Here is a 17252-nt window from a genome sequence, read left to right as displayed (position 1 = left end):
TGTATAGGTGCAAGGTTTGTCTTAGCACATAGCTCATACAAAAGTCCTTGTCTTACTCTTATTGTTAGAGCCCTTTTAATGGATGAATTTTTAGTCCATGCTAGTACTTTCCCTCCCATGAATGCGATTCTAAAACCATCATCTTCAAGTGCAGATATAGATATTAAATTCCATTTAGTACTTGGTACATAAAGAACTCCAGAAAGTTGAATAGAATTTCCAGATTTCAATTTTATAGTGCAAGTTCCAATTCCTTTTACGGAGTGTGCAGAATCATCACCAATTGTAACTTCTTCATTTGTTTCTATTTTCATGCTTTCTAGGTTATCTTGATATCCAGTGATGTGTCTGGAAGACCCATTGTCACCTATCCATGTATTCCTTTTTGTTGATATTTGGTTGGATAATGCAGAATAGAAAGCATATTTCTCATATTCATTGCTTCATTTGACTTCTTAGATTTTGCAAAAGATGCTTGAGGTTTAGATCTATCGGGACATTTTATTGCATAATGTCCATATAGATCACATTTGAAGCATTGGATTTTGGACAAGTCTTTCTTCTGTTTGGATTGTCCTTTTCCATGAAAATTTCTTTTCCTTTTGTTGTTTTTCTTCTTTCCTTTCTTATAAGCATTTGTATTAAGAACTTGAACATCTTCATTTAGGGTTTTGTGTTTTCCTTTAATCATCAATCTTGATTCTTCTTGAAGACAATATGATCTTAAAGGATCCAGTTTAGGGAGACTAGCACTTGTACAAAGGATTCCCAAGAGTTTGGAAGTCCTCCTAATACTATTAAGGATAATTCTTGATTTTCAATCTCATAACTAAGTGCAAATAATTGATCTCTTAAGTCTGTGATTGTCATAAAGAAAGCATTTATAGTTTCTCCTTTATTTATGCTTACACTATTCATCTACCTTTTAAGAGCAAGTTTTTTGCTTGTATTATTGATTATAAATGCATTTTCAAGAGTTTGAAACATACGATATGTTGTCGTATGTTTTGCCACAATAGGTACTATATGGTCTCGAACAACACCTACAATTATCTTCATTGCCTTTTTATTTTTCTCAATCCATTTTGATTTCTCAAGATCATCTTTAGGTTCCTCTTTGTCCTCTTTTACAAATGATTCCAATTTGTTTTCTTTTAACAACATCATTACTCGAAGTTTCCAGGATTCGAAGTTATCAACACTTCCAAGGTGATGTTTGAATCTCATTGTGTTATGCCATTTTTGTAGGAAGAGAGGATTGTTGTCTTAAAGTAAAAATCTGGTTCATAAACTTAGTGTGATCTTTCCTTAGCCAAGCTTTGATACCGTGTAAAGTTTACTTACAAATTTATTTTTGCAATGCTGAAGTATGTATATTTCTTGCAGGTACAGTCAATGCCAATGAAGAATCCAAAGTGCTGCACTATATATATATATATATATATATATAATCTTAATGCAAATGATATAAATATTCCTTCAAGATTGATGTTTGTATTGCCTTCAATCTGCATACATTAATCAATTTCTATGTTTGCAATATCAGGCAGCATATACTATATATACAAGTTTGGACAAGTACATGGGTGAATGGGCATGCCTCCAAATGGAGACATGACCGTTCACCGATGCACCCGATCGGTGGAATGTCACACCCGATGTGATTAGTCATAACAAAACTAATGCCATTAAGACTTTAACTAAGTCCATTACAATCGTTTAACAATCAGTATAAAAACAATTGTTTACTGAAATCATTTCTCAGATATTACTTAATAATAATATGCATCGGCAGTTTTGAATGCTGCGATCACCATAATGAAATGAAGATTATATTCATGTACATATACATATCGGTATTCAACATATCGACATGTATATATACATGAGTATAGTCTCATATGATTAGTGCAATTTTCTAAACTAAAGCTATTTGTTTCAACAAACCTCTACTCTATTTTCTAAAGTATCGGAATCAATGTTCTTTAAAATGTCATTCTTGGAAGAAATGATGATATATTTTGAATTCGTTTGATCACTGCCCTTATGATATTAGTGTTCTTTTTGTTTGGTTGAATAGCTACCTCCCATCCTGGTGATGAGAATGTCCATGGTAGAGAAATGTCTTCTTTTGAATTTAGATTGTTTTCACACCCCATAGGCTGTAGATCAATCTGAGAGCCATGATTTATGTAATAACCCCAACAGGTTATAACTTCTTCAAACACCAAAAATCTTTATACTTCAGTTGTTTGACATTTCGTCAAACACTTTGCAAGCAAGCTCTGATACCATTGTAATAATCCTGCTCAATTCCGACCTTAAAATGCTGATTGAAGGCTCGAAGAATTTTGTCAAACACTTGGCATACAAGGGGTCATATGACTAATATAACTTTTCAGATTGCTGCAATGATTTTTGTTTCGATTTGCATCAAAGAGAATGCTTACAAAAAGACTCTAGATTGTCTAAACAATGACCTAACATGAATGTGCAACTAATTTTGGCAATATTCAATACAAATATGTGACTTAAACTACTTGCAATATGCAGCTACAGCAACTAGTAATTAAGACAAATACTTTGGATGCAACCTAAGATGGCATTAATGCACTTACAACCAAGTGGCATTAATATAAACACTTAGTATGCAAAATTATAACATTATTTATGCCAAAAAGAGAACTTACAGCCAATTGATATTTTGTCAAACAATTGGAATGCAAACTAATAAGTTGATCATCAACTCTAGGGTTGCAATATAGATAGTCTAAAAATTACAATGCTCTTTCAATTGCAAAATCCTAGCCTTCCTTTGATACCAATAATTGCAAATGGCAAACAAAGACAAGTACAATATGAAAATAGTGAAGTGCTGAAGCTATATTTTGTACTCAGCTGAAAACCTACATTTCTTAGAAAATATGCCAAATGAGAAGTGAAGAACCTGATTATAGATGGCTGTAATAATTTTCTATAATGCTGCCCTTTCTGCTTTGCTTTTTTCTGATCTACTTTTTCCACTTGCTTTTTCCGGATTTGTTTTTTTCGTTTTTGCTTTTTCGAACTGCTTTTTCGGATTGCTTTTTTTGGAGTTGCTTTTTTGGACTGCTTTTTTTGTTGCTATTTTCGGGTCTGCTTTTTCGGCCTGCTTTTTCGGACTGCTTTTTCGGCCTGCTTTTTTGGACTGCTTTTTCGGCTTGCTTTTTCAGTGCTGCTTTAAAATGGCTTCCTATAAATTCAGACCTGCTAGAAATGACCTCCAATAATTTCGACCCTGCTAAAAATGCCTCCTAAAATGCCGAAATGCTAAAAATGGCTTTAGGCCCCAATGATGCCCTAGCTGAAGTGACTGAAGTATCACCTCCAAATTTGCAACCCTTCAGAAGATATTTCACTTCCTCAGTTATGCAAATCCAAGGGAGTTTTCGTTCCCAAAGATCAACTGACTATCTGAAACCACTTGGCTCCACAATAGACCATGTGACTGAATCACAATTTGATGTCAAGAGAGAAATAAAAAACTCCATGATCAGAATGAACCCTGGGTGCCTATTTATTCTTTGTTCTCCACTTTCTCCAGAAACTTCTAGAACATTATTTTATTTTATCTATTAAGTGACTTTATAAAATATTTTATAATTCAAGTCACTTTATTAAATTAATTAAATATAAAGTTACCTTTTAATATTTATTTATTTGATAACTTTATAAATAATTAACTTAATACCACTTATTTATTTAATTAAAATAATTAATTAGTCATCCTCATAAAATATTCATTATTTTGGACAACCTAATTAATTAAATTAATTAAATCAAATTGCCTCCAAAATGGGGACATGACAATTTAGCTTTTGTGTTATTTGTGCAGAGTATTAGAATATTATAATGTTTCTTTAATGGCCATGTTTGTTAGTCTTTAGTTTATTAGGTAGTTTATATTTTCATCTTTAATTCACAATTGTTTCTTTAAATACATCGTCTTTGTAAATCTATATAAGGACCTTTCATCTCCTTTGTTTAATAACTACAACAACATCGATTTATCATTACATGGTATCAGAGCCGGTCGATGAGATCTCATAAAATTTGGTGGATTTATTAAGGAAAATTTGAGCCTCTTTTGATTTGGAATTTTTTCTGGAAATTTGCTTGTCTAAAAATCGTTAGAGGTATTTTATGACACTTTTGTGTTTCATCTTCAATGATTTTTGCTGAAAATTGTAAGCCTGGTTAAGGGTTTTGGTCTCAGGATTTTTGGTTGCAGCAAAAGTCTTTGATTTTTGAGAGTTGCATGTACTTGCATGTGCTGCTTTACCATGCAAGTTTCGTGTTTTGCCACCCTTAAAAAAACTCTAATGGGTTTTCATAATTTTTTCCCTTACAAAAAATTATCTGATGGGTTTTTATAAATTTTTCCCTTAAAAAAACTTCTTATGGGTTTTCATAAATTTTTCCCTTAATTTATTTCTTATGCATTTCTATAATTTTTCCCTTAAATTGTTTTGATTCTGTAATTCACAAAGTTGTGTGGGATTTCTTTGTGGGTTTATAATTTTTTCCTCAAAAGTTACCTCTTGGTTTTACCGTTTTTCCTAAAAAACGAAGCTTTGTATTCTCTGATCTGTGTCTCAGTTTTTTGTTATTTGGTTTTAATTGATTTCTCGCCTTAAAAATCATGTTGGGTTTTGATCAAATTTTCACCTCAAAAATTGTGTTGGGTTTTCATCGATTTTTCTCTTGAAAAATGGCTTTTTGCAATTTGTTTTGGGGCATCATGCTTACCTGCAAAGTTTGGAGGGTTTTTCGATTTTTCTTCAAAATTGTGCTAGCTGTTCTCAATGTTTGTCTTTGTCTCCAAGGAAGAGTAACTTCGTTATCCAACATCAGGTTGGATGTTTTGTGATGATTTCTGATTAGATGTTTTGCCGATTTCGGGGAGAGTTAGTTGCAGACTCATCTCAATGGCAGGCTCTTGTCTCCTGCTGCAAAGCATTTTGAAGAAGGGGAAACCCTTGTCTGTTCATTTTTGGGCGGTTTGGCTTCTTGGTCATTTACATTTTGCAGATCCAGGGAGGGTCTGAGCAGCAGCAAAATGTTTTGAAGATTTTGTGACCAAAGACAGCAGTTAGACAATGACCATAAAGGAAGGGTATTAAAATATTATAATGTTCTTTAATGGTCATCTTAGTTAGTCTTTAGTTTATTAGGCAGTTTCTATTTTCATCTTCAGTTCACCATTATAACACAGAGTTTGTTAAAATCTTCATCTTTTTCCTGTTTTCAAAATTTCATTTCTTAGAAGCATGCTTCGGTTATTCAAATATGCAGGCAGTCATATTCTTAGCAGAGTGGGGTTATATGGTTTTCTAAATGTTACCAATAAGATTTTAGTTTTGAACTTAGTTTGCCAATTTAATGTTCTTGACAGGTCATCATACATGCAAAATGTAAATATTGAGTTTTCTTTTAGGAGGACATGGAAACAGTATAAAATTTTAAATTTGGGGAAAGCCAAAGTCTGATAACTGTGTTATAGGAAACAAGTCATTTATACTTTGTGTTCAGCTAAATCATGCTGGGCTATAATTTTGATAGACCACTGTTCGCAATGTTTGATATTGAGAATCCATGGTTGAAATGTAAGCTCACAATTTCTATAGGAGGCAAAGCTTGATGTATGTTTCATTAATTTAAAAGTTTTGATTGCCAGAGACGAGAATCCAAACAAATGAGTTTATGTTTTCCTGAGGAGAGAAGGTGAGAGTTTTATTATTGTAGACTGTAGTAGTTCTTAGTTTAAAAATTTACTCATTAAAATGTTATGCTGTGTCGAATTTATTGAAATTAACGAGAAAAGAACTTTTACCATGGTGTCCACTGTCCCACCTTCGAAACAACATATACATTTTATTTGTCCTCAACTATAGAAATTCTTTAGGTAGGCTTAGCACAATTGCCATTTTATCGATTCATTGGACATGCTCAATGCATAGAGTGCAACTGTACATGATAACTGCAATGCTATAAGTCATCAGTTAGAGGGCATTGTGTTAGTAGTTAGTCAATGTTCTATGAACACTTGATTTCTTTAGATCCCTTTGAAGATGGTATAGAATAGTGACCTGGAGTGAATGAAAAACTGTCCTTGGCCAATTAATGCACTTGCCAGTTAAAAAATTATGACTTCAAGAGGAATGTGGCTAGAAGAGTACAAATGTACATATCATCTCCATCAGTAAAAATAGCGAACGAGACATCTAATAATCAATTCATCCCTAGTGTGAAGAAAACTAATGTGATTGTGTTTCTAACTTTATGCTATGTTGGAATATTTAATCATAGTAGTTCCTATAGCGATCTGGGGTATCATTCAGTATTCACAAATTCTGTTGGCTAATATTGATGTTAGTGAGATGGCAGAGATTAATCTCCAAAGTGCAGAGTATTTGATTTTACTTCAAATCTGGCATAAGTCTGAAGTAGGATTTGCAGAGATGGAACTATTTGTGTTTTCAATGGTTCTTATCTCTTGAGGTTTGTCCATATATATAGCCCTACCAATGGCCATACCAAGGGCGGTCATGTCTGTTCAGTCAGAAGAGACAATGATTATATTATGATTTTTTCCAAAAGCCCCGATCCTAATCAGGTGATTATAATTTACCAATTAATCATTAAAACACCAAACTTAATTAGGTGTTGTTTGGATAAATAAAAATCATCACTGATCTGTGTTAAACAATGATCATAGATTCGATCAATGCTTGAATTTTTTGGCAAGGTAATAATACTCGATTTCAAGAGATAATGTACAGATATCATTCTTAGCATGGTATGCATGGTCAGGTTGAATTCTCTGATGGTAAGGATAATAATTATGTTCATATATGTGTGTGTATGCATTTATATCAGTTCACATGGTGAACTGGTATACATGCATGCACACACAGCTACCAGGTTAATCCTTCCATACTGACCGACGCTACCATATCTTTAACAGCTAAAGGAGTTGGGTATGAATTCTTCTGTAAAGATGTCAGGTAAATGTTTTAAAATTTAAACCTTTCCATGTTTAGAAGAGTGCTATTATTTTGGTAGATTAGGAATGCAGTAAAATTGTTTGTCATATATGGTATTTTTCAAACTAGCAGATTCAGTTCAACATTTGGCAACTTATCTTTGAAACCTCTTGTCATTGGTTTGTTAATCATTTTTTTAAGAAACACAACTTATGTTACAATGGAAAATTTATAAAAGTATTGGTTTGGCAATATTTTTACAAGAATCACATCTTTCTTTGAAAGCTTTTAAAGCCAACATTTGACCCTTTTTATAAATCCATAATTTTGACTATTTCATTAGTAGAGCCGAATCCTCACTAAGTGGGGAACAGTCCTCATGAAGAGCAGTCTTACATCTTGACCTGCACAGGAGATTAATATCAGTCAACACATTTTAAGAAATATGCCGTTCTGAAGGAAGAGCGTCACCAAAAATGGGGGCACTGGATAAGTAATTAAATTCAGCTTGAAATTGTGCCCTGAAGGTATTGTCAAGAGGTTGTCTCCAAAAGGCTGAAGCCACTGTTTTCTCTCTCCTAGAAGGATTTTATAAAGCATATGTGGTGCCACATTGTTAGGTCTAGTCTTTATTAGAAGCCTTGGAGGAGTGTTAACCATCGTAAAATGTAGTGCTTAAAATGTATCTGATTTCTAGATAAACTGACACAAACTTTGCCATCACGCTTCAGGCTCAGCTTGGTTAATTATGGACAAATCGTAGAAGTGTGTCTCACTACCTTGCGTAAATACTAGTAACAATGTCACATTGTTTGCAGAAGGTCAACCTATTACACCATTTGCAATTTTGACCATAGTGTCCTGTCCTTAGTGGTTTCCTTTAAAGAGACAACTTACAAGGATGATATTACATGTTTTTGGATTGGCTGATTTGTTTTTTCTCTTTAATTTTTGTGCCCAGTTCAAACCACATCATACGTGCCATTGATGTAGCTTAGGATTCCAAATTTCTTCTCAGCAATAAACCTCTTTTCTTGCATATCTCTTGCAAGTAAACAAAAACAAAGCAAAGAAATCAAGCGTACTTCTTCATAGTGTCTTCCTTGTCTTGAGGCTAAATCACAAGCATTTCATGTCCTGTCATATGATTACTAAGGAAATTTAGATACAACTTGCCAAACAGTGTACATCCTCGTAATTGGGATTGGTCTTTAAGCACAAATTCCTTTGCATTTGCAATTTTGTCTCAAAGCTTAAAAGATATTGTGATTCTTTGAGTACGCTCAGCAGATTAAACCTGGGGACAGAGTAAGGTCTGCAATGGAGCTGCACCATTGTACCCTGTTTTAAAGTTCAGTGGAGATACATTGAAAGACTATGGAAGTTAGGGAATTCAAGTTTTTCAGATGCAATCCATTAACATACATATATCTAGAAAGGATTAACTCTTATTGCACACTTTTATATGATTGCAGTGGATAATCTTCATTATTTGTTGGAAGGAGTGAGAGTGATATTAAAAAATAGAGGAAATTGATATCTAGACACAACTTAAATTGATTGATTTGTAATCTTGATTCTTAAATTGTTAAGGGTACTATTCTTCTCCTCAATAAATTTACAGAAGCTGCTATAGCAGTGGTAAATGAGAAAAAATGGTGTATTTCTGATTGGCTATGATCAGCCTCCATTCTAGTTGAACCAAAAGAGAAGATTTTAAAGCTAGGTGAGATTGTTCATTGCTTGTTCCCTTTCGCATTCATCTCACTGTTGCTGATTAATAGGAGATGATGGTTGATTATTAAATGACAAATGTTATATAATATTCTGATTAGCCTCTAAAATTTGCTTTTTTGTGATGGCATTTTGGATAGGCTGGCATTGTATGATTCTTTTGCTACGTTTACTTTGATTGACAAGTGAAAATGCATTTCCGAAAAGAAGAAGTACAAAACCCATATAATAGTTATTATGAGTTTTCAAATCCAAGTTCTGTTTTCCTTGCCAATTTAAATTCATCTGTTTTGGACATTTGTGCAAAGCAGTTTGATAACTTGCTAATGAGTTATCCCTTGAAATTATCTAAAAACATTATACTTATATATTGCCATTTTTGTGTTTCTGAGCTGCAGGCTGCAAAAGTTTATAAGTTAAGGCATCTTGTAAAAGTGGAGGTCATTCCAAGTGATGTTACTGGTTGTACATTTGTGTTGGTAACATTCTTCACTTATTGTATGTTTGATTCTTTGTGTTAAATAGTTTAGCTATAGATTATAACAAATTTTAATTAATTAGAATTTGTCTCTTTGCACCAGTTTTCTTTTTGAAGCATGTTAACTCTTTGCTTGACGTATGTTTCAGGGTTTTGATAACCTTAAAAGTCAGGCTGTTTCCCCTTCCCAATGGACAATGCGTAACATCAATGACAGGTGATCTGCTTCTTATTTCGGAATTTTCATATAGCATATGGTGTCGATTACATTTACATGGTTATGGTCACACACATTTATTTTTATGATTCTTCCAATGCAGGAACCGTTTACTTGTTTGTATTTTGAATATGTGCAAGGAGATAGTTGGCCGCCCTCCAAAAGTAGTTGGGATGGATGTGGTTGAGATGGCCCTTTGGGCACAGGTATGTTTTGTACGTGATTATCATGGATAAAGCATCGCATTTTGCATTTCTAAATTGCCACTGGTAGCTGCAAAGAAATCTCTATAGGAATTTATTAGTTTCCTACTTTTGGATTTGCCATGTGCAAGTAAAAACTTCAAACCTTTATCTGGGACAATGTTTGCCTCTTAATTGTTTCTTAGAAATTTTGCCTTCGCACAGTCTCTTAGGGCTACAGAATAAAAATAACAATATCATCATTTAAAAAAGGTATTAAAGTGCCATAACAATATCTCCACCTTGAAAAAAAAGTATATTTAGCTTTTGTTGAAAATTATTGAAAGATAACTCTTTATTTTTATTAGCATTATCATCCATGGTTTGATTATCATGGTGTTACAATAATTAGGAGCTATAAATATCATTATTTCAATGTTAGTTTAATTTTTGTATAAATGAATTGCACATGTATTGGAAGTGCATTTTTCATGATATATCATCTGAACATATTCCGATTTTTGCATTTCAAATGGCGCAGTCTAAAAATGGCTGAAATGAAAACCTACATTCTTTTGTGGTGCAATCGAAGTTGAGAAACATGACTTACCAAATTTGCATGTTAGGTGCCCAATTATTTGCAGCTGAGTAATACTTAAAAATTGTGTTTTTTTTCAAAATCTTGCAAAACTCTCAAAAAACTGTAGGGAAAACTTGCTACTGGTAAAAAATGTCATTTTGCACTGTTTTAAGTTTTTCGGCTTTGGTTTCTTTTATCCTTTTTATATCTTCTGTGTAAGGATCTAGACAGGTCTAGAGTGCTTAGAAGGGCATTAGGATTCCAGATTTCAAGCATAGTGTGGGGTGAGGGAATATGTAATGGTGGAGTCATTGTGCGTGGAAGTAAAGAGATCTTAGCAGTAAAAGGAACCAGTTGCTGCAGCTCATGGTGTTAGGAACCCTAATAAACATCAATAATTTTTTGATTGCTTTTTTACAATGGATATGTGCTGCTTTAATTTAATGCTAGGCTTCCACGTTTTTTGTGTTTCTTGTAGAGCAAAACATAAGTCAGTGGCCATAGCGAAGATTGTTTTAATGCACGTATGAATGTGCTTGCGGTTGCAATGGTGATGAGAAAAATCTACTTTCACTAATAATTTACACAAGCTTTGAACATTTAGGAAATGGGTGCCAGACATGTACATCATAGAGATATTTAATATTTAGTTCTATACTATTTGCTTCCAGGGTTTTTATTTTTTTGCCCTCTTGCTAGAGTTTATGACATTTCTTTCAAATAGGGGCCGATAGGCATCAATCAAGGAATGGTTGTCTACAAATATTGTGGTCAGGTATGAGAGGATGCATAAGTATCTTGAATCTTCACCTTGATGGATCCCTTACTGAGATGTTGTGGAATTTACAGAAGTGAGCAAGGAGGTGGAAAATCTCCTTGCAGCATATCATTAGGAGAAAGTAAAGAAATGTGGGATGGTCGAGGCAAATGCAGCCCCAAGTTTGTGTTGTACAGAGTTAAAATGGGATCTGAGGGGCGTCTTTCTTCCATTGGTACATGATGCATCTCCAATTGATAATCAATTAAATGGAAAAATAAATTCTTTTTTTATTCTTTATTCTTCTAAATATTCCATCGGTCCTATTGGTGTGTTTTGTCATGATATATTGTATTTTTCAAATATTTTGGTTTATTTTCCTGTAGAAGAGCAATTAATGTTAATGCTGTAAAATTCAAAGCCTCTTAGTGAATTGAACAGCATGAAATGTCTAAAATTTAGTTCTTTACTGAGGACATCTTTTGTTTGAGAATGAAATATTAGCGTTATTGTCATATTATAATTCTAATTATACTGTCTATTTTATGAGACCTGTGTAAAACGTGCCTTGTCTATTTTATTTTATGTTTGTACTTTACTGTGCATCCTTAGTGTCAATGTTCATTAAGGTAATAGCATGCTCATCATACTGTTATTTTTACAAACTTTTGAAGACAAGTTTTGTTCTGTTTTGGTCTTGCTAGCTTTCAATCTATAACATGATCTATATTTGATACTCATGTTTTTGAGAATCATTATTGCTCTCTTTTGTCATAGGCAAATACAAAAACAGTTCCTGTGAAAACAATTGAAAGGGATAGTCCAATTGAAGATGATAGACCAAGTGAGCTGAAGGTTACAGTTGAGCAGGACCTTGTTTCACAAGCAGAAGAGGATGACATGGAGGCTCTTCTTGGCACGTTCGTATCTTTCTTCAATTAAACCTCATTACAGTGTAGATATCTTAGTTCTAAGTGTATGAAGTATCAAGTATCTGAACTCAAAATCTGCTATGTTCTGAATACTCCAAGGCCAAATTATGGAACTATTTCATTTGATATTGTTCAATTAGCTATTGAAAGCCATTTATTGATTTCCAGATGCTTTGTGAATTTTAGATGGCTGAAAACTATCCTTTTGATGTTTTTTTGGTAAACAAGGATTTTAGAAGAGTGTCCCACAGAAGTTGATACAAAAGGGAGGCTCCAGCACTTTGCTGGTGCTAGAGCATGCTACCCAAGAGAAACTTAGCTTAAGTTGCCAATTTAACAAATTTAGTCATTAACCATTCCACCACATCCCCTTATATGGCAAGTTGATAAAAGCACCATATTACCTGGATTTGCTTAAGAATAGAGGTGAGAGTTTAATAAATAATCAAATATGGCATTGCTTAGTATTTTTTTGGGATGATATGAAGCTTTCTTAACATCCAGTAGTTTAGTATGAGGTGTATCTGTCAGAATTAATTATTGTTCAACTTTTGTTATTACTACATAATTAATGTGATTAATAACATTTTAAATAGACAAATGCATTTCTTGATGTTTGGTAGCTTCAATCAGATAAACCTATATATAATTATATATGAGATATAAAACTATATATATGAGATATATAACTATGATTTAATTTGTTATTATATTAATTATCTAATTAACAAATAGACATGTCCCATGAAGGGACATGTCTTTTCATGACATATTCTCAATATAAATAAGAGATCGCTGTTATTTGGAAAACACATACTTAATATGGTAGTGCTTAGTACATTTGCAGCGGTCCTTGTAAAAACAACAGCATTGTTTCAAAGTTTAGGAGCTAAATGAGGATACAATAGTGTGATTTAAGCCATTTGGATGGTAATCGATCAGGGTAACCTGATAACACAATTCTTGCTGCTACCTGTTGATGGGTGTTTTGTGACCAAATCAATGGAAAATTGTTAGCCGACTGGATGGTTTCGGCGGTATTTTGTATTCTGTAGCCGACGGTCCGGCGATGTTTCTGTAGCCGACGGTCCGGCGGTGTTCCTGTAGCCGACGGTCCGGCGATGTTTCTGTAGCCGACGGTCCGGCGGTGTTTCTGTAGCCAACGGTCCGGCGGTAAATAGTTTGTAACGGATAGAATAATTGTGGCCGACGGACTCCTTCGGGAAGGTTCGGTAGTAGTATTTATATCCCGTCTGGGATCATTGTAAATCATCATTAATCTACTATTGCGAATAAGAATATAATTCTGCTGTTCGTGTTCATTGTCTGTATGCGTTCATTTCCTTCACCTGTACGGTAAACATTTGGCGCCGTTGCCTTATGAATCTGGAAGGTGGGAGGAATGAAGATTAATGCCAAATCAACTTAACAAGGATCGGAATAAGGCGAAGGGAAAAGATGGAATCCGTATTGCGAAAGAGAATTTGATTCTGGCACAGCAAGCCGAACGCCGACGGAGATTCCAGAAGATTGCTGACGGAAACTGAAGTGCGGAGGAATTGTTGAAGGAGACTCGGCAGCGGGTAGAATTGGTGGGAGAAGCACGGGAGGAGTTCTTGAATTTGTGTTCGCCGAGGGAAGAAAATTCAGACGGAAGAGCATCAACTCGCACAGCTCGCGGTGCCGACGAAGCACGAGCGTGGAGTGACCTCTTCGTCCAGGATAGACTTCCGCGGGAAACAATTTCGGAGGATCCTCCGTCTTCACCAAGGGTTGTAGCTGTCGACACCTCCGGTGTGGTAGTGCAGACTGCCGGTGTGGGAGTGCCGACTGCTGGTGTGGGAGTTCAGCCTGCCGGTGTGGGAGTGCCGACCAGTGTAGGAGTGCAGACCTCCAGTGTTATGGCGGGACCCAAAGAAAAGCTACCGAAATTTGAAGGCGATGGTACAGTCGACCCCCTCCGACATTGTAAGACATGTGAGACGATCTGGCGGGCAAATGGAATCACAGATGCCGACGAATGGGCCAGGCAATTTCCGGCAACCCTACGGGGTGTCGCGATTGATTGGTTTTCGGATATGGATCCGCAGAAGCTGGATACATGGGATAACATTAAAAAGGAGTTTTTGGCGGAATTTAAACTCTTACGGGATGATAATGAAATCGTAGCAGAAATTTTCAATACCAAGCAAGGGAAGCACGAAACTGTCCGTGTCTACGCCAGGAGATTGAAAGACTTAATAAACAAAATGGAAAGCAAGCCAGCGGATGGATTGCAGAAAAGGTGGTTTGTGGACGGCCTACGCTCGAAGTTGCGAAGGAAAATGAAAATTGTGCCACCGTCATCATATGTGGAAGCGTATAACAGAGCACTGGACCTTGAAAGTGAGCAGAAGACAAAGAAGAAGAAAACTAGCTCCTCTGATTCTGACGACGAGCCTGCCGGAGATGATAGTAGCGATGACGAAGGCAGCAGCAAGAAGGTTCGTGCCCTACAGAAGGATATGGTTCGCATGATGAAGGAATTTAAAAACATGCAGAAGGAGCCAAAAGGCAGTGAGCTGTGGTGCACGGAGTGTAAGACAGACGGGCATACTAAAGGATCGTGTCCAAAGAACCAATTTTGTGACATTTGTCAGATCATGGGCCATTCAACAAAGGACTATCCCTTTAACATGAAGATAAGAGGATCTCCGCAGGTGTTTCTCACACAGGAGGCTTTCCCGTCGAGTAGTAGCGGAAACACGAATACTGCCGGTGCTACATCTGGAGGATACAGGAATAATAGCAGAGGGCAAAATAACAACAATGCAACCAATAACAATAATAATGGGAGCCGAAGTCGAACTCAGTATGATGCAAACGGGCGGCCGATCGTTCAATGCCAGGCATGTAATTTGTGGGGTCATTTTGCGCGGGATTGTACAGCGGCAAACACACCGAAATTATTATGCAAATGGTGAGGACCCGGCGATCACGAAGATTCCAAGTGTCCAAAGGCTGGAGTAAACTTGATCACTGTCGGCACGGATGTAGAGGAGGTTCTGGCAATTACACGAAGGCAAGCGGAGGAAAAGAGAAAAGTGGGGGAAGTGCAGGCGGACATTGCAAAGGCATCGTCGGCGGAAACATCTCAGTTGAAGGACATCACCGGCACCTTGGCAAAGAACTTCGCAGAACAAAGCATTGTACGACAGATCTTACAAACGGAGATACCGATCAAGATAAGTGACCTCCTTCTCACAATGCCCCAGTTACGGACGGCTATTCTGAATCATACACCGTTTTCGAAAGCACCGGAGGACACAGGAAGGAATAGTAGGGAAGTAATGACAACAGACCCAATGCTGCTGGCACTCACCTCCGGACGGCATCCAGCGGTCGTCGAGATGGGGATTTTGGGAAATGTTTTGACAGAAACAATTGTTGACGGAGGGTCCGGCGTTAATGTCTTGCCTGAGGATACTTGGAAGAAGTTGGGAAAACCGACGCTGTGGCCACCTACATTCTAGTTACTCACGGCGGACCAGCACGGGATCAAACCGTTGGGAACCTTAAGGGCACAAACGGTAACTATTGGTACGCAACCGTTTTTATTGGATTTTGTGGTTATTCCATTGAAAAGAAAAGGATATGATGCTATTCTGGGACAGGATTGGTTGGTGCAAGCAAAAGTAAAACACGATTGGAAACGCAATACCCTATCAATGGAGTGCGGAGGCAAAAGATTCATAATTGACTTGCACACGCAAATGGTTGGCGAGGAGGCAACATTGTCAGATTCTGACAGTGAAGGCGAGAGTGATGATGAAGGAAAGAGGAGAATGGAACCGGATGAAGAAGGCGTATTGAGACTTGACGGAGGATCGAATGACGACGACCTGGACTCGGTGAATGGCCTTTACCACTGGCAGATAGAAGACTACGAACTCTTTCCGAGTTGCAATATGCTAAGGGTTGACGAAGATGAGAAAAAGGAGGAAAATGAATGTCTGCAAGAATGCAAGGAAGCGGAAGAAGGAAAAGCTGCTATGGCTGAAGCTGAGGGGAAGAACACACAGTTTGAACACAAAAAAATGAAAGATTCCACTGTCCGGTACATGGTGAATAGATCGCGTGGAAAGAAAAGGTCACACTGTAGCATAAAATTAGTGGAAGGGCACCGACAGCAAGGAAATAATCCAGTTGCGCGACGACTGCAGGCACAGTGGGCGACGAGGTTGGCACAGAACAAATGTAAGGCGTACGACAGTCAAAATCAAATCAAAGTGAAAAAGTTTAAGGGCAGTTGGGTTGGACCATATCAGATTCGGAAGGTCGGCGACAATGGAGCGATCAGATTATCAACCCTGGACAGGCAGAAGGTACCTCCGAAAGTCGACAGATCCAAATTCAAAATATATGGTGCTAGGAAGACTCCATCGCTGTCACAAGATGGCCAGCTGACTCCGTTTTCGTTGCAGAATGATGACGCCTGGAGGCAAAATGGAGGTACCTCTGTCATTTGATGTGTAGAAAAATAAAAAAAATAAAATTGAAAGGCCCCGCGGGCAATACCTGCCAGAGGCCCTGCGGGCAAGTCAGATCCCGCGGGCAACACTTGCTGGAGGTCCCGCGGACAAACAAAACGAAGGCCCGGACAAACCAAATGAAGGCCCCGCGGGTGGACAAAAGCCCCGCGGGCAGAGTCTGTCCGCGGGTGGACAAAAGCCCGTGGGCAATCTGTCCGCGGGCTTCAAATTTCCTTGTCCGCGGAGTTCGGAATGTAGCACGTGAATAAAACGAAGGCAGAACGGGAGGAGAATGAAGTTTAGTTTGCACGGATGTGAAAGACTCTGTTCGCGGAAGCAGCTTAAGTTGCAGAGTCCTTTCCTGACCGCGGGTTTGGCTTTGCGACATTTTTCTTTTCCCATAACATCGAGGAAGTTGATCGGCAAGGTTGGAAATCCTGCAGCTCCTTGATGCATAGTTCCTGCTACCACTTGCTGCTCCGTTTTCACTCTATTGCATATTCTTTTCCTCTCCCGCGGGGTGAGACCTTCTGTAACGGGCGGAGGCAAAACTATAATTTAAAAAAAAAAAAAAAAAAAAAAACGACGACAAAATCAAGTTGTTCAGAATGAGTGACAGATGATGCCAAAGGGAAGGGGACACATCCGTGGTTGCCAGAAAGAGTGCAGAATCGGCAGATAATGACAGAAATGGTGTGTTTTGTGCATTTTTGTGTGAGTTGCGAAGTGTTAATCAGGGAGCGCACCCGGGGCGCTGCCCCAGGACCCCGCGGGGGCGTTGCCCCCTGGACCCCCAGTCGTGGCGGATATCAGTCGTGGGAGTCTGACCAGTTGAG

At 37.2% G+C, this 17252-nt stretch overlaps 1 protein-coding gene across 2 annotated transcripts in view; it reads left to right on the top strand.

Annotated features, from left to right (window-relative positions):
- LOC149563657 (exocyst complex component SEC3A-like) overlaps positions 1 to 17252 on the top strand; it is a 324907-nt gene that overhangs the window by 70707 nt on the left and 236948 nt on the right. For both annotated transcript variants that reach the window (XM_089826818.1, XM_089826819.1), the window contains exons 4-7: positions 9158 to 9238; positions 9387 to 9454; positions 9558 to 9660; positions 11751 to 11893. In XM_089826818.1, coding sequence (XP_089682944.1) covers positions 9158 to 9238; positions 9387 to 9454; positions 9558 to 9660; positions 11751 to 11893 — 395 coding nt within the window. The remainder of the gene's footprint in view (positions 1 to 9157; positions 9239 to 9386; positions 9455 to 9557; positions 9661 to 11750; positions 11894 to 17252) is intronic.

The sequence above is a fragment of the Cupressus sempervirens genome, chromosome 4, assembly GCF_028749045.1.
Source record: "Cupressus sempervirens isolate cs-2001-9-10 chromosome 4, ASM2874904v1, whole genome shotgun sequence".
NCBI lineage: Eukaryota > Viridiplantae > Streptophyta > Pinopsida > Cupressales > Cupressaceae > Cupressus > Cupressus sempervirens.
The sequence above is the reverse complement of the archived record's forward strand: the minus strand, read 5'-3'. Positions and strand labels throughout refer to the sequence as shown.